Raw genomic sequence first — 16,571 nt, 5'->3', positions numbered from 1 at the left:
GTTTCTAGTTGTAGTTTAACTAACTAGTCTGGAGCAGAACAAGGCAGCCGCACTTGCTTGGGGTATAAATAATAAATTATTATTTTTGCATTCTCTCAGAGAGTAGCTCCAAGCTGACCCCTCAGCTCGAGGTCTGAGAGAGAAGTATGAGGAGAGAAATAATCTTGGTGTATATTTTAAACCCACACAAACAAACGTCAGTTAGCGCCACCACATTTGAAGTAGAAATATATATATAAAATATAAAAATATTTTCCAGTGGCACCTTAGAGACCAACTAAGTTTGTTCTTGGTATGAGCTTTCGTGTGCATGCACACTTCTTCAGATACAATGAAAGTGTGCAAGAAAGAACAAACTTAGTTGGTCTCTAAAGTGTCACTGGACATTTTTTAAATTTTTCTACTGCGTCAGACCAGAGCCTGGCGTGCTCTGGTCCATGGGGTCACGATGAGTTCGACATGACTAAATGACTAAACAACAACAACTGCGTCAGACCAACATGGCTACCTACCTGAATCTAGAACATTTGAAGTAGAACCATGGAGACTGTTGGACAAATAATAATAATAATAATAATAATAATAATAATAATAATAATAATAATAATAATAATAAATTATTTATACCCCGCCCATCTGGCTGGGCCTCCCCAGCCACTCTGGGCGGCTTCCATAAAAACCAAAAATACAATAAAATATCACACGTTAAAAACTTCCCTGAACAGGGCTGCCTTAAGATGTCTCCTGAATGTCAGGTAGTTGTTTATCGCTTTGACATCTGCTGGAAGGGCGTTCCACAGGGCAGGCGCCACTACCGAGAAGGCCCTCTGCCTGGTTGCCTGTAGCCTCACTTCTCACAATGAGGGAACCGCCAGAAGGCCCTCCGCGCTGGACCTCAGCGTCCGGGCAGAATGATGGGGGTGGAGACGCTCCTTCAGATATACTGGACTGAGGCCGTTTAGGGCTTTAAAGGTCAGCACCAACACTTTGAATTGTGCTCGGAAACGTACTGGGAGCCAATGCAGGTCTTTCAAGATGTCTCATAGTTCTGGGAAAGCTGTAAAAAGTTTGTTGAACTGCTGTGCAGTCAATGTGTTCTTAGTTGGAAAGGTTAGGATACAGCTCAGCTTGTATTAAGGCGAATGAAGTTTGTAGAGAGGGGGAAATGTAGAGAGGGGGACCTCCAGACATCCTAGACTGCCGTGTTGCGCTTCCTTCTGGTGTTAAACTGATACCACACAGTTGCTGCTCTCTTTCCCTGTTCTTCCTCCTTTCTTATTTGACCCACCACGGGAGAGGAGGCATTTTGTGTGTCTCCGCTGAGATCAGCGAGCCTCTTTCTTGCCCTTCCAACATAGTTAAATAAAACTAGGAGCTCTTTACCATCAAACACATATTTGCTATGATAAACTTAGCTTTCTTATTTTCCATACTAAAGGCCTCCGTGTAATTGCTTCCAAGGTAAGCGTGTTCCTCCAAGGGATTTCAGTGCAAAGTTCAGACTTTCGCCGACGCATATAAACTCTGAATGCTATCAGTGATGGGGAGCTCAAAGGGAGAAAACAAGGTTCTTTATTATCCCAGCCTTCCCTCTCCCTTGGTCTTCATTCCTTTTTTTCTCCAAGCAAGCTCTATTGTAGCAGAGAAGCCAAGTCTGGCTTGGTTCAGCAGGCACTGAAGGGAGGAAGGAAGGATGGATGGATTTAACCAGCATGGCATTGGAGATTTTGAATTCTGGTGCTGGAGGAGACTCTTGAGAGTCCCATGGACTGCAAGAAGAACAAACCTCTCCATTCTTAAGGAAATCAGCCCTGAGTGCTCACTGGAAGGACAGATCGTGAAGCTGAGGCTCCAAGACTTTGGCCACCTCATGAGAAGAGAAGACTCCCTGGAAAAGACCCTGATGTTGGGAAAGATGGAGGGCACAAGGAGAAGGGGACGACAGAGGACGAGATGGTGGGACAGTGTTCTCGAAGCTACCAGCATGAGTTTGACCAAACTGCGGGAGGCAGTGGAAGACAGCAGTGCCTGGCGTGCTCTGGTCCATGGAGTCACGAAGAGTCGGACACGTCTAAACGACTAAACAACAAGCACGAGAAGGGAAAGCCAATGTTTAATTTATTGAAAGCATTCAGATACTGCCCTAAATTATCTCTGACTCCAGGATGGCTTACACAGTTCAAAATTTGAAAGAATACACCTCTAGCTGCAACACACCTTCTTTAGCTAAGTGAGGAAGAATGAAACAAACCGCAACAGGTTCAGCAACAAAACTGCCAGGACATTTGCAAAGCTAAGCATGCTATGGGTACGGGTTCAAACTGGATGAGGGACTGCATCATGTTGAGATTCTTGCATTGCAGGGGATGGACTAGATAACCCTCGGGATCCCTTCTAATTCTACGATTCTATGGGGACACAGGTGGCGCTGTGGGTTAAACCACAGAGCCTAGGACTTGCCGATCGGAAGGTTGGCGGTTCGAATCCCCGCGACGGGGTGAGCTCCTGTTGCTTGGTCCCTGCGCCTGCCAACCTAGCAGTTTGAAAGCACGTCAAAGTGCAAGTAGATAAATAGGTACCACCCCTGCGGGAAGGTAAATGGTGTTTCCGTGCGCTGCTCTGGTTCGGCAGAAGCGGCTTAGTCATGCTGGCCATATGACCTGGAAGCTGTACACTGGCTCCCTTGGCCAATAAAGCGAGATGAGCGCCGCAACCCCAGAGTCGTGCGCAACTGGACCTAATGGTCAGGGGTCCCTTTACCTTTACCTTACGATTCTATGATACCATGAGGAGTGGGAGACTTCTTTCCAGGCATCTGACTTGAAGCATTAAACCCCCCCCCACCCCCAGCCTGCTTGGTATTTTGCACAACAACAGAAAGAAGCAGCTAGTTTTAGCTGAGTGGTGTGGTGCCTTAAGACAGTGAAACCTCTTAGCTTAGAATTAGAAAAAGGAAATGCCCGTCTGCTTAGAGAAGGAAGAAAGTGGCAAGGACTCTGGTCTCTGCTAACTCTGCATTTACTACGGCTAGGTGGTTTTTAAAATTGGTTTAATTAATAGATTTGTCAACCAGTACTTTAGTTGATGGACTGATGATGAGGTTCTCAAATTGTTGTTGTTGTTGTTATAATATTTTATCCCATCTGGCTGGGCCTCCCCAGGCATTCTGGGAGGCTCCCAACAAAATATTAAAAACACGATAAACCGTCAAACATTAAAAACTTCCCTAAACATGCGTGCCTTCAGATGTTTCCTAAAAGTCAGGTAGTTGTTTATTTCCTTGACATCTGATGGGAGGGCGTTCCACAGGGCGAGGGCCACTACCGAGAAGGCCCTCTGCCTGGAATGTGCTTGTGGTCTCTATTTCATACAACAAATCCTAACACGGATAAAATAAACAAAATAGCAAGTAAGCAAAATTGAAGAGTTAATAATTTAAGAGAGAGATAAAAAGTCTATGTAGATCCAGTAGGTAAGAATGACTGATGTATTTTATAGGCTGTCATTCAAAATATTGCGACTAATACTGTAATCTCTGGTTTTCCATCTTCTAGAAGAAAACTGGACAATTCCAAACTAGAACATCTGGGCATTATTCTTAGCAAGGGGGCAATAATCGTTATACGAGCATCTTAGTAGTAGGGGCAGCATATAAGGACATGGTCTGTGGTCTATAGGAGAAGCTGTACCTTCTGCTTCGTCTTCTTCTGAACCAGGGAACAGAAAAGTAAACACACATTCTCTGAGTTGTGCAGACAAACTCCAATTAGCGAGGGCAAACTGGTGGGACTATAAGCCACAGAAACGTTTGTTTATTTTAAAGGCTTTTTTTAATATAAAGCTATTTTGGTTCTTGCGTCTTACTTTAGTAAGGAATGTAATGGAGGGTAGGTGGGAATTAAAAATAGTATTTCATTCTAGCAATGGCAACTAGCTTTAGTTTATTAAGTGTAGGTTGTGTGACATTTCCTTTCACTTATCCGAAGGGCTGATCTACTGAAGTTTCTGTAATTTGCAGATTTGTTTAAGCCTAACTGATTAACCAGTTAATGGGTGGGTGAGTAATGAACTGAAATGAATTCAGTGGTTGCTGCCAGCTCCAGGCGTTGGAAGAAAGGCTTGCAGCGCAGCCCTTTCAACGACTCCTGTTGGGTTCAGTGTGTTAGGAATGGGGGCATGTGATGAAAAGCTCCTCTGGACCAGAGGTTGGGTGATGCAGTGCCTCAGAAATCTACCAGAGTGCTCAGCTTTAGCCTCCTTCTGATTGGCTGCAGGTACCACTAGCCAGAAAGGGATGCGGGTGGTGCTGTGGGTTAAACCACCGAGCCTAGGGCTTGCCGATCAGAAGGTTGGCGGTTCGAATCCCCGCTACGGGGTGAGCTCCCGTTGCTCTGTCCCTGCTCCCTTTTCTTGTTTTAACTTCCCTAAGTCTCCAAGTACTAGAGTCCTCCCCTCCCCTGTTAAATAACCAAAAGTTTAGCCAGTAGTTACTCAGAAACGAGTCCTGTTGGATTCAATGAGTTAGGGATGGGTGGAGAAATCCATTTTGGTTCTCGTTTAAAGACAAAATCTGCCTAGATTTGCGCTTTTCAAAACTGAAACACAGCCATCCTTTGAAATTTGTGGTTTTCCAAATTTTGCAGTGCAGCTCTCCAGCCAAGTAATGTGTACAAAATGCGTATGCTAGGGTAAGCTTTCCATAAAAAATGTGTCTATTAGTGAAAACAACATACAAAATGGGGGAAATTACTTTGCCAAAATGGGTGCATTAAGAGAAATGCCCATTAAAATACTAGTGAATTTTCACGAGGGCTTTTTTTTAAAACCTCCACCACCACAAAGTGACGTGGAAAAGTGGGGACCGGAATCTAAGAGGCTGCTTTAGAGAATGCTGTTCACTTTCCATCCCTGACTCTCTGTCCGCTTCTTCCTTTCAGCCAGACCTTTGCCCAGTTTGCCAGGACAGAGGGCATCCACAGGACAGAGATCTTGGAGTACTGCCAGTTGTTGAGGAGTCCCAAGGCTTTCATTCCCTCTTTCCAGGTAACAGATGCCCTCTGACTCCAACCAGTCATTTAAGAACACCCGGAGCTCATTGAAGTTTAATGGATCATCTCTAAAAATGCTTTTTAAACAAGAGCTTTTGGGTCTTGAGCCTTGTCAGGGTTAACAAAGTTTCCCCTAGGGGGTGGGCTATAGGGACCACCTGTACCCCATGTTTAAAGCTCCTGGTTCTGTCCCCAGCAACTTCCATTTGGAGGGACCAGGCGGGTTGCTGCCAATAGGAAGTGTGGGCTAATGATCTAGCCCAGAGCTTTCAAAACTGTGTGCCGCGACACATTAGTGTGTCGGCTGCAGCGTGTAGGTGTGTCGCACAAACGCTCCCCCTGGGGCTGGAAAGGGGTCAGTTTAACCTCTGGTTTGCTAATACAGTGGTACCTCGGGTTAAGAACTTAATTCGTTCCGGAGGTCCATTCTTAACCTGAAACTGTTCTTAACCTGAAGCACCACTTTAGCTAATGTGGCCTCCCGCTGCCACCACGCGATTTCTGTTCTCATCCTGAAGCAAAGTTCTTAACCTGAGGTGCTATTTCTGGGTTATCGGAGTCTGTAACCTGAAGCGTCTTTAACCTGAGGTACCACTGTAAAATGGAATTACTGTGTCGCAAAATGATTCATGTCTTAAAAAGTGTGTCGCCAACACGAGAAGTTTGGAAAGCTCTGATCTAACCTGACGTAAGGCCAGTTTAGGGTATTGATCTGTACTTGGCCAAAGTTGCACTTTGAGACGTCTCATACCTTTGAGCTTTTCCTGTGCTATCAATGTGCGATCATTTTTAATGTGGAATGTGAAGCAGGGGAGAGGCGTTTGTTATGTGAATGAGCATCCTGTACAATAGCCATTACAATCTGAATCAAGCAAATCCCACTTAGCAGGTGCTATTCTCCCTCCTTCCTCCCCACCCCTTATTATCTGGGATAGCTGTTATGGGGTGGGGTCAATGTTAATCCCCATTCCTGCCTCGCATAACTGGCAGGGTTTGGGAGAGTAATGCTGAAGAATAGAGCTAAGTTGCTTTGTAGCAGGGCTGGCCCTGGTATACAACCTGATTCAGTTTGTAGGATGAATGCAACACATCATTACTAGGCCGAAGCCTCATTTGTGGAAGCGCCCTTTAAAAAGCATGATTAAAATAGTAAAATAGTCCTGTCTATCGCAAGGGCAGGAGAAATCAAGCCTCTTTGCCTGGCCTTTGGCAGGATTTTAAAGGACCCAAGGATGCTTGATGCTCAATCACATATAATTTCCCCCTGACATTTTCGGCAGATCAAAAGCCGCTGTGGAAGCTGCAATCTTGAGCAGAGGATGAGTGATTGGGGTCAGGAATGGGGAGAGAGGGGCTGCTTATTCTTCACCTCTGGCCATTTTATCTGCTCTATATCGCACTCACACCCCCGGCAGCCTCCTTCTGTGGTAGCTGAATCAAGCAAACCGAATCCATAAAGTGAATTTGCCTTGGCAAATTTTGCTGAGTTATTAAGAGCTAGTAAATGAGGGTTTATAGACAAAGTCCTTAGACCAGACATCACCCAGGTGAAGCCCCTTCCTCTAGCTTAGTGTGACGTGCAAAACAGGTTTTTAAGAGTGATCCGCCTTTCTATTGTTGCCCAGTCTCCAAGCCCTGCAAGATTCCAGGGGTTCCAGGAGCTTATTCAGGATTCGGCACAGGAGAGACTGTGGTGTCTTTATGATGTATGGTTTGTTTACACATATAAGCCACCTGAGCCTCCAGTGAAGGGGCTCACAGCATTGGCATCTCATCGCTGCAGCCTTGGATTCCAACAGAATGCAAGGCATAGCTCTGTCTCCCAGCCTGCAGCCTGCCAGCTTCCAACTTATAGCTCACAGAACTCAACTCTCATCCCTGGCTTTTGGCTTTCTAACTCTCAGTGAGTTGAGGGAGGAAGCCCTAACCATCTGATATCTGGCACAGAACCACGTCCTTTGTTACCTTAATGGCCCATACTTAGAGGGCCATTACTTCACCAGGAAGCTAGACTGGCTATTCCAGGAATTGAATTCATGCCATATCCATGAATTAGAAGTGGGTCCAGGCCTCTGCTCCCCACCCCGAACTCATAACACTATCTTCAGGTTAAGAGATAAGAGTTTTTTTGTTCCACAGCTGTCTCCTAGCCAGTACGCTACAGCTAACAACTGTAAACACTTTAAAAGAACTTAACAACATGTAAGCCGGCCAATAGCGCAGAATTGGAAGATATCAAAAATCCCAACTATAAACGAGTGGCAATCCAAACTATTTGATTATTTAGAATTGGCAAAAATGACACAGAAAATAAGAAATCATAAAGACATAAAGTTTAACAAAGAATGGAATAAATTTATGACATACATGGAAACGGAGGTAAAAAATCTAAAAATTACAGTAGGTATGACATAACACTTGTGATGTAAAGAGTTTCTTAAGGAAAAGAAACTGCAGATAAAAAAATCATATAATATATTCTGAAATCGAGATGAAGGGAAGTCAATTAGTGTTGTGTGTTATTTAGTAAATGTAACCTAATTTGTTGGTATCTTATGTTAGGAGATGTTTTTTCTTTTGTTTTCTTTATTATTATTTTTCTTTTTTATGTATTTCTTTTTTGTGTGTATGTGTGATGTATGTTTTTTTTGTTTGTTTTAATGTCTGATGTAGCAAAACAAATTAAAATCAATAATAAAACAACAACAACAACAACAACATGTAAGCCGGCCTTCAGGTGCATGAGCTGTTTTGATGAGGTCTGCCCCAAATATCAATCCTGCCACTTTTGCGGGACTGCTGCTCTCCTGCAGAAGCGGAAAGAGGGTTATCTAATTACTTTTCATTGACTCAGCTCCCCACAGCAACCTGAACAGAGTGCCCCCAAATGCATCTCATTCCTCCTCTCCCCCTGCAATCTGTATAAGTCCCCCCCATTGTCTTTTGCAGGTTTACAAGCTGATCTACGCCTCTCGCCTGGTGGACTGCGGCCTCCCTGCCCAGGCCTTGCATTACTGCGAAGCGGCAGCGACTGCGCTTCTTGCTCAGAAGCAGAACACGTCCCCTGTCCTCCTGGAGCAAGTGATCAAGGTGGGCTTTGGCTGATGAGGAAAAGCCATGCACTTCATGTCACAAGAGACTCGCATGGGGAGGCAAACTAAGGCATGGGGGCCGGATCCGGCCCAATCGCCTTCTCAATCCGGCCCGCAGAGGGTCCAGGAATCAGAAGAATGTGCCCTTTTATTTAAAATGCATCTCTGGGTTATTTGTGGGGCATAGGAATTCGTTCATTCCCCCCCCCCCCAAAAAAAAATATAGTCTGGCCTCCCACAAGGTCTGAGGGACAGTGGAAAAGATTTGCTGACCCCTGCAAGAGAGCTTGATCCTTATTCCAAACTGGTGATGAACTGGCAAGATGAATGCTCCTATGCGAGAGGGACCAACTATTTCCACAGCGAGCTAGACATGCCCCATCCTTCCCAAGCCCAAGTGTCATAGTGTTAGAATTCATTTATTCATGTCTAAATTTACCTCCACAGTGGAGTTTTCTTTTGAAGTGTGGCACAGCCTCCACTGGTTTCTGACCATTACCGTTTTTAAGGTACGAATCTGTGTCCAGCTGTTCTCTCACCTTCCCTTTTCTGCTTTATGCCAGCAGTTATTCCAACCCCTAAATTAGTACAGTATTGGTTTTGAATAGAAACCTCCCCTGAATATAGACTGCACCCCTAAAGTGAGATCCCTTTGAAATGAAATTTCAATCTCTGGCACCATCCAGTGCTACTTGTCTCACAATAATTAAATCCCTGGACAACTGGGTCATCCATTTACAAAAACTACCAAAGTATGTTGAAATTCCACGTGGCTCCCAAGGTCTCGTCTTAAATAACGGTTTCTATTTCTATAGGAGCACAATTGTAGGCCGCACAGGTTTTATGCAAACCAGATTAAAGGGTGGGAGAGCACATCCTATATTGAGACTAATACAGTATATATGTGAATACAGGTGTCTTTTGTTGGAACACACCTGTTTATGTGCCTGATTCCTTTAGCTCTGTTTATGGGGAGGGATCTGATTGCAGGTGTGCTATGAACTTCATGTCCCAAGAGGGACACGAAGGGACGCGGGTGGCGCTGTGGGTTAAACCACAGAGCCTAGGACTTGCCAATCAGAAGGTCGGCAGTTCGAATCCCTGCGACGGGGTGAGCTCCCATTTCTCGGTCCCTGCTCCTGCCAACCTAGCAGTTCGAAAGCACATCAAAGTGCAAGTAGATAAATAGGTACCGCTCCAGCGGGAAGGTAAACGGTGTTTCTGTGCGCTGCTCTGGTTCGCCAGAAGCGGCTTAGTCATGCTGGCCACATAACCCGGAAGCTGCATGCCAGCTCCCTCGGCCAATAAAGCGAGATGAGCGCTGCAACCCCAGAGTCGGCCACGACTGGACCTAATGGTCAGGGGTCACTTTACCTTTACCTTTATGCTCACAATGGCCAGTTCCTGTTAAGGACTTGGTTGCCGTGTTTTGAACCAGCCCATGTTTCCAAACACTTCCCTAGGGCTGCCCTGCACAGAAAATGCTCCAGCAACCCGACTCAGATGTGACATGAGCCTGCTTTGAGAAGCCAAACCCTAGTATCCCAAGAAGGGGTCTTGCTTGGGAGTCAGCCTCATTGTGGACTTGTTGAGCAGCTGATTGAGGAGGAGACCTGAAATTATGTCAGTCCGTAGCAAACAACCTCTGTTTGCCCTCCATAGTGGATTCAGCTGTATAAATATTCAGAATAAATGGAAGGAAAGACGGCTAAATCAGAAACAGCACAAATTACAAATGCGGCACAGGGCTTAAGTAGCTCAGCTAGTTACAGGCTGAGCTGTTAATTCCTTTCTAATGTTTCATTTGATGATAATCGCATTTGCCTAATCTGTGTTTCACACATACGTTAACACGAATGGCTGAAAGCCCCGGAATTTGAGAAGGGGCCTCGACATGTTCCAAGAAACACGTTTCTCGCGAGGAGCAAATGACATGAATAACTTGCTAATAATTGCTGAATTTGGAGAGAGTTGTCACAGGTGGGATAAGCGCTGCAATTTAGAGAAGTAATTTAGCAAGCGTAGCTCTTGTGGAGATGAGTATTGGTTCTCCGTGGCTTCTTTTGAGTTCTGTGGGGCAAAATTTGGGACAAAATGTGCCATTTGGGACATTCTGAGATGTTAGGTAGTGGAGTCACCAGGTGGCAGATCCAATTCCCATGTCAGATTTGGGGGGCTGTTGGATGATGTTCTCTGTGGGCCCAGCTTCTTGGCACTGCACAAGCGATGTTGCAGTTGTGACACACACTTTCTCTCTCTGGCCCAGTCCACACAACTGCTGAGATTGGGGCGAGGGGGGGGGGGAGGAGAGGCCAGTGGAGAAAGATGTTGCTGCACTCACATTTTTCTCCACAGCTTGAATGTTTGGAGAAGGCAGGTGAACAGGCAGTGGAGCCTTCTAGAATGCAGTTAAGCACCATGGCAGTGTGCTATAAAAAAGCAATAGGTTAGGCTAAGTTAGATGGACCAATGATTTCACTCACCAACATCCCATCTTCTGCTCCCAGTAACCACAACCGGCCTTCTAGAATGGCGCTGAGAGGATCAGGATTCCCCCCCTTGGTATTATCAAAAGAAGAGTTTTTGTCTTGAAGGCAGAGCTAACAGTTCTTGCTTGGTTCCCCCCTCCCCCCTTTAAAAAATCCTCTTTTGCCACCTAACTTAAAGAGCCCTCTGCTGACTGGAGCAGTGACTCTGGATCCTCTGAACTAACTGTTCCTCTCCTCGCTTCTTCCCAATCGCACAGCTGGCAGAGCGCCTGAAACTCTCTGACCCCTGCCTGCTGGAGAAGCCTGTGCAAGAGGCCATTTGGGAACCGGCTTGGCTTTCAGAGCTCCGAACCAGATGTCGGCAGTGGGAGGTAAGACTTCGTGGGTGGGGTGTCGATGGGCTGATTTGTGATCTAGCTCTTTCTGGCCACTTGGATTAAGCTGAAGAGAAGCAGCTGTTTCCCAACTTGAGGCACATGGCTCCCAAAGCCTGCTTTACCACCTGAGGCAGAAAACAGGGACTCCCTGCTCCCTGCTCCACCTCCCGCATGGTTGCTATCTCTGGGAAGACCAGGGGATGTGTCTCCATTGCCAGGCGATGGTACTCCTCTGAATACCATTCCCCATGATGGACGGGCGAGGCCATGCCTCCATTGTCACGCTGATGGCAGAATCTGGCACTCGCCAGTGTCACGTCTCCTCTGTTGGTTTCCCTCCCTCGGCTTCAGCAACGTGGCTGCTTTCAGAAAACACTTGTTTTGGCTTCGCGTAGCTTTCTCGTGGTTTAATACCACATCGGGTGCCATCCTGATGTCGGAGAGTGTGGCGTATACATTTTGCATTGATGAACAGAAGATTTATCCGCAGAGATATGTGGAACTGCCGCCTAAAGGGCAGAAGACGGGTGACCCCCCCTGGATGTGCTACTTGGTTCAAGGGATGTAATTGGGGTTGCTATGTAGAGTTCTGACTATATATATGACATAGAGTTCTATGTAGAGCTAGTGTGGTGTAGTGGTTAAGAGCGGTAGTCTTGTAATCTGGTGAACCGGGTTCGCTTCCCCGCTCCTCCACATGCAGCTGCTGGGTGACCTTGAGCTAGTCACACTTCTCTGAAGTCTCTCAGCCCCACTCACCTCACAGAGTGTTTGTTGTGGGGGAAGAAGGGAAAGGAGAATGTTAGCCGCTTTGAGACTCCTTAGGGTAGTGATAAAGCAAGATATCAAATCCAAACTCTTCCACTCCCACCTCCTCCCAATGGTGGGTGATGAAGACTGTTCACGAAGAGCCCTGGTGATTTGTCTGTGGCCTCTGTGACTTGTCCCTTGTTGGCACTTCATCTGCCTTCTTGCCTGCTGCCCCAGAGCTGCCCCCACTTGGCTCCAAGCTTTGCCTAACCTGTTTTTCTCCTACTCCTTCTCATCTCATTTAAGGAGGAAGGAAGTCTTTGCAATGCCAACTGCACCCAGCCGGAATTTCCCAGAACCAGTGGATCAACACCAGGTAAAAGAACGAAAGGATGAACAGTGGCAGGTGTTCACAGAAAGGAGCACACAGCTGCACTGGGGCCAGTTAAATGAATCCCTTTTACAATTATTCTGGCACATCTGAGACGGTTCCTTTCTGCTATTGGATTGGATTCAAAGACTTCCCTGGAAGTATGACTTGCAGAAGCCTATTGGTATCCTTAATCATCATCATCAAACCTTTTATTGGTATCACATACAAACATCCATAGCAAATCAATACAGAATTCCCACCTTCCCAGTGAAACAAAACATTTGTCAAATGAAAGAGGCAAAGCAGTCTAACATTACATCTCTAGGTCTCCAGGGTGATCAGACGTCTGCAATGTGTTTCAGTGACAAAAAACCAGATAAAGATATGTAGCCACTAACTTGGTGAGCTCCTGATTAATCCCCAATAATAGAAAATGTATGACCTCTAACTCTGGTTTCCGTTTGGGGATTCAGAGTTGATCTAGGAACTGCTGGTGGAGATCAACGTATAGTTTACATTTGAGAACCATACGTGTAAGAGTTTCCACCTGATGGTCTTCACATGGGCAAATTCTTTCTCCTTCCACCATTCCCGAGAACCTTCCCCATTGGAGGTTTGAAGGATTTGAATTAAACCTGGCCAGCGAAAATGCCCTTCTTTCTTGAGGATTAAGCAAAAATTCAAGATAATTGTGGTTAATTTCATGCGCCCAAGAAAGTTGAAAGTTAAGAGGGGAACATGTTTTCTCTGCTGCTGCTGCTAGTTCCTGGCGTTCCATGTCCCACAACCTAGTTTTTATTATAGCCTTGGCAGATGGTGGGGGCATCGATTGCAAAAATTCCACTGACAGCCCAAGTTGCTGTACCTTTATGTTAAACTGTTGTAGCCCTGGGGAAAGAAAGGGATCTAGCAAAAGTTCACTAAGGAGAGGATCTTTATCTGTTGTGAGTCAGATGTTTAACCAGCATGTAAGAAAACTCGCCCAGGCTACGGTCTCTACCTTGTGTTGACCTCCCTCTAGACACAAGGCTGCATAGTGTACACAATGTGGGACAGCAAAAATCTTAAAAAGGAAAGCTGCCTGCACTCATTCTTCCAGCTGGGTAAACCCTGGCAGCCAGACTGGAATTCCGTAGAGCAACTGAGCTATATCTTTGGCGTTGAAGACCTTGAGGGCAGAGGGGATATACAAATTACCTCTTGTTATAAAGAAATGCATTATGGTCTGCATAGAGATCTTACTGGCATTTACTGTCGTTGCACGGTGCAAGGACCATAGAAGCCTATGATGGAATGTGATTCCCAGGTAGATGAATTTGAATACCTGCTGGATGGGTTTTCCACCAAATACCCAGCTATAGCTTTTCCCAAAAACCATTATTTTGCTTTTTATCAAAGTTCATGCACAATTTCATTCTGGACAGATAGTCAATACAGGAATTTAACAAACGTTTTATGCCCATTCTTGTCCGTGAAAGCAAAATCATATCATCTGCCTATAGAAGGATGGGAATGCTTGATGGGTTGAGTTTGGGCTGTGGGCATCCACCTGTTTTAGTAGAGAAGCGAGGTCGTTAAGAAAAAGATTAAAAAGAGAGGGAGCGAGTACACAGCCCTGCTTTACTCCTCTGTTTATAATGACAGGATCTGTCATTGCATTCCCTGGAGTTGTTCTTATGCGATAGGTGTTCTTTGTGTAAAGCTTTTTGATCAGGTAATCTAGGTTCTAGGCCCATTGTCTCCATTTTGGACTACAACAGCCCCCTGTGGACAGTGTGGATGCCCTGAAATTTGAACAACAGGTGGACCCTGTTGCTCAGGCAGTAAATGCATCGGAATAGGTTAAAAGGGGCTCAGATCTGGCTGTTTCTGAGGGTCTCATTCTGTTCTTCCTGTCTCTAGCCTTCATTGGGCAAGGGATCTAAATTCTACAAGCCCTTCAGAAGGCCTGTTTGCTTCCTGTATGCTTTTGCATAAAGCAAATGTTAGCTGGGTCATCTGTCAAGCTGGGTTTTTCCACCACTGTCCAAATCTAAAGATTCTGAGGAGTTTTAACAGGATCAGCTACTAAAGTTCCCAGATATTCAGTTCCAGTCTCTGAAAGGTTTTGTTGTTGTTTTTTGAATGATGAAAATAAGACTGAAGCATATTTGTGGAATATAGGCTTTCTAACAGGTAACTTTCTAACAGGTAACTAAAAAGGGAGGCGGGTGGCGCTGTGGGTTGTCTACAGAGCCTAGGACTTGCTGATCAGAAGGTCGGCAGTTCGAATCCCCGCGACGGGGTGAGCTCCCGTTGCTCGGTCCCTGCCCCTGCCAACCTAGGAGTTCGAAATCACGACAAAGTGCAAGTAGATAAATAGGTACCGCTCCATCGGGAAGGTAAACGGCGTTTCTGTGCGCTGCTCTGGTTCGCCAGAAGTGGCTTAGTCATGCTGGCCACTTGACCCGGAAACTGTACACGTCTCCCTCAGCCAATAAAGTGAGATGAGTGCCACAACCCCAGAATCGGTCAGGACTGAACCTAACAGTCAGGGGTCCCTTTACCTTTAACAGGTAGCTAAATGGATCTTCCATGGTAAGAGGCAGTATACCTTTGAATACCAGATGCTATAGACAAATAAAAGGAGAAGCCCCTCTCTTTCATGCTTTATTAAGAGACTGGCTTCTGCTGGAAACAGTAAGTGGGAATAATAAGAGGGTTGAATTCAGCCGCTCAGCTGTTCTGATCTAATAGCTATTGGCATTCCTGCTTAAAGTACCTCATTTGTAGCCTTGGAGTTTGAACAGGTGTGCAGGCCATCTATGAAATGGGGGATATACTGATCTAATCCATCAAATCTTACATTATCCAGATTTGGCTCCCCGTTCTGAGTTTGCACAAAGCCAAGGCTGCTTGAAGGTCCTGGAGCCTCATCCTTCGACTTACCTGCCACCAGTGGACTCGGCTCAAGACCAGCCAGATTTGGGACAGAGAAGGCATTTCTATCCTGGGCCTCCTGTAGATACAACTGATGCGGCTTTGGAGACTTGTCTTCCAGGAAGTGACCACGGTTATGTTTCCCCTCCTGGAGGACATCCAGCTGACCTCCCCTCACACCAGCCACCAGGTTAAGAGACGGTTGAAATTATTTGTGATGGTGTGTGCATGTACTAGTTACCTGGTCTCCATCTGGAAACCATATATTGCATTTTTTAAAAAATATTGATTTTGGTGGCCTTGGGAGATAAGGCAAGCCATGCCCTTTCCCACTTTCTCTGTCTCCAGTCCTGCTGCATCTGCTCCCCACCTGCTGGGGGGCACAGATATATTTAAGATGATGGAGACGGAGGGTGGGCAAAAGAACCAGTGATAAATCAGGGTTCTGGAATCATAGAATCATAGAGTTGGAAGAGACCACAAGGGCCATCGAGTCCAACCCCCTGCCAAGCAAGAAACACCATCAGAGCACTCCTGACATATGGTTGTCAAGCCTCTGCTTAAAGACCTCCAAAGAAGGAGACTCCACCACACTCCTTGGCAGCAAATTCCACTGTCAAACAGCTCTTACTGTCAGGAAGGTCTTCCTAATGTTTAGGTGGAATCTTCTTTCTTGTAGTTTGGATCCATTGCTCCGTGTCCGCTTCTCTGGAGCAGCAGAAAACAACCTTTCTCCCTCCTCTATGTGACATCCTTTTATATATTTGAACACGGCTATCATATCACCCCTTAACCTCCTCTTCTCCAGGCTAAACATGCCCAGCTCCCTTAGCTGTTCCTCATAAGGCATCGTTTCCAGGCCTTTGACCATTTTGGTTGCCCTCCTCTGGACGCGTTCCAGTTTGTCAGTGTCCTTCTTGAATTGTGCCCAGAACTGGACGCAGTACTCCAGGTGAGGTCTGACCAGAGCAGAATACAGTGGCACTATTACTTCCCTTGATCTAGATGCTATACTCCTATTGATGCAGCCCAGAATTGCATTGGCTTTTTTAGCTGCCGTGTCACACTGTTGGCTCATGTCAAGTTTGTGGTCAACCAAGACTCCTAGATCCTTTTCACATGTACTGCTCTCAAGCCAGGTGTCACCCATCTTGTATTTGTGCCTCTCATTTTTTTTGCCCAAGTGCAATACTTTACATTTCTCCCTGTTAAAATTCATCTTTCTTTTTTTTTTAAAGGCATAGGAGCCCTGTCCCAACATAGAACCAGGCACTATTGAAACCAGCAGGACTTGCTTCTCAGCAGACATGCTTAGGATTGGGAGGGGGGCGGGGGGGGGGGGAAGCAGGTCCCTGCTTTTGCGGAAAGGCATAAGAGTTTGCTTCCTGCTTCTGCCTTTGTTTGTACCTGGCAGTGCTTGTGTCCTGGACACTTTGGCTGCAGACGCCATTTCCAGGGAACTGCCCCCTAACAGCTCTTGCCATTTTGAACTCCAGATCTTGGCTGGTGGGTACAATAAAACC

General features: G+C 45.9%; 1 protein-coding gene across 7 annotated transcripts in view; it reads left to right on the top strand.

Moving 5' to 3' along the window:
- SEC16B (SEC16 homolog B, endoplasmic reticulum export factor) overlaps positions 1 to 16,571 on the top strand; it is a 56,889-nt gene that overhangs the window by 27,582 nt on the left and 12,736 nt on the right. For all 7 annotated transcript variants that reach the window (XM_083507086.1, XM_083507091.1, XM_083507088.1 and 4 more), the window contains exons 15-19: positions 4,938 to 5,043; positions 7,998 to 8,138; positions 10,887 to 11,000; positions 12,063 to 12,132; positions 14,984 to 15,238. In XM_083507086.1, the coding sequence (XP_083363212.1) occupies positions 4,938 to 5,043; positions 7,998 to 8,138; positions 10,887 to 11,000; positions 12,063 to 12,132; positions 14,984 to 15,238 (686 nt within the window). The remainder of the gene's footprint in view (positions 1 to 4,937; positions 5,044 to 7,997; positions 8,139 to 10,886; positions 11,001 to 12,062; positions 12,133 to 14,983; positions 15,239 to 16,571) is intronic.

The sequence above is a fragment of the Podarcis liolepis genome (genome assembly GCF_965112155.1).
Source record: "Podarcis liolepis genome assembly, chromosome: 6".
NCBI classification, from domain to species: domain Eukaryota; kingdom Metazoa; phylum Chordata; class Lepidosauria; order Squamata; family Lacertidae; genus Podarcis; species Podarcis liolepis.
This window is presented reverse-complemented; position numbering and strand designations above follow the sequence as displayed.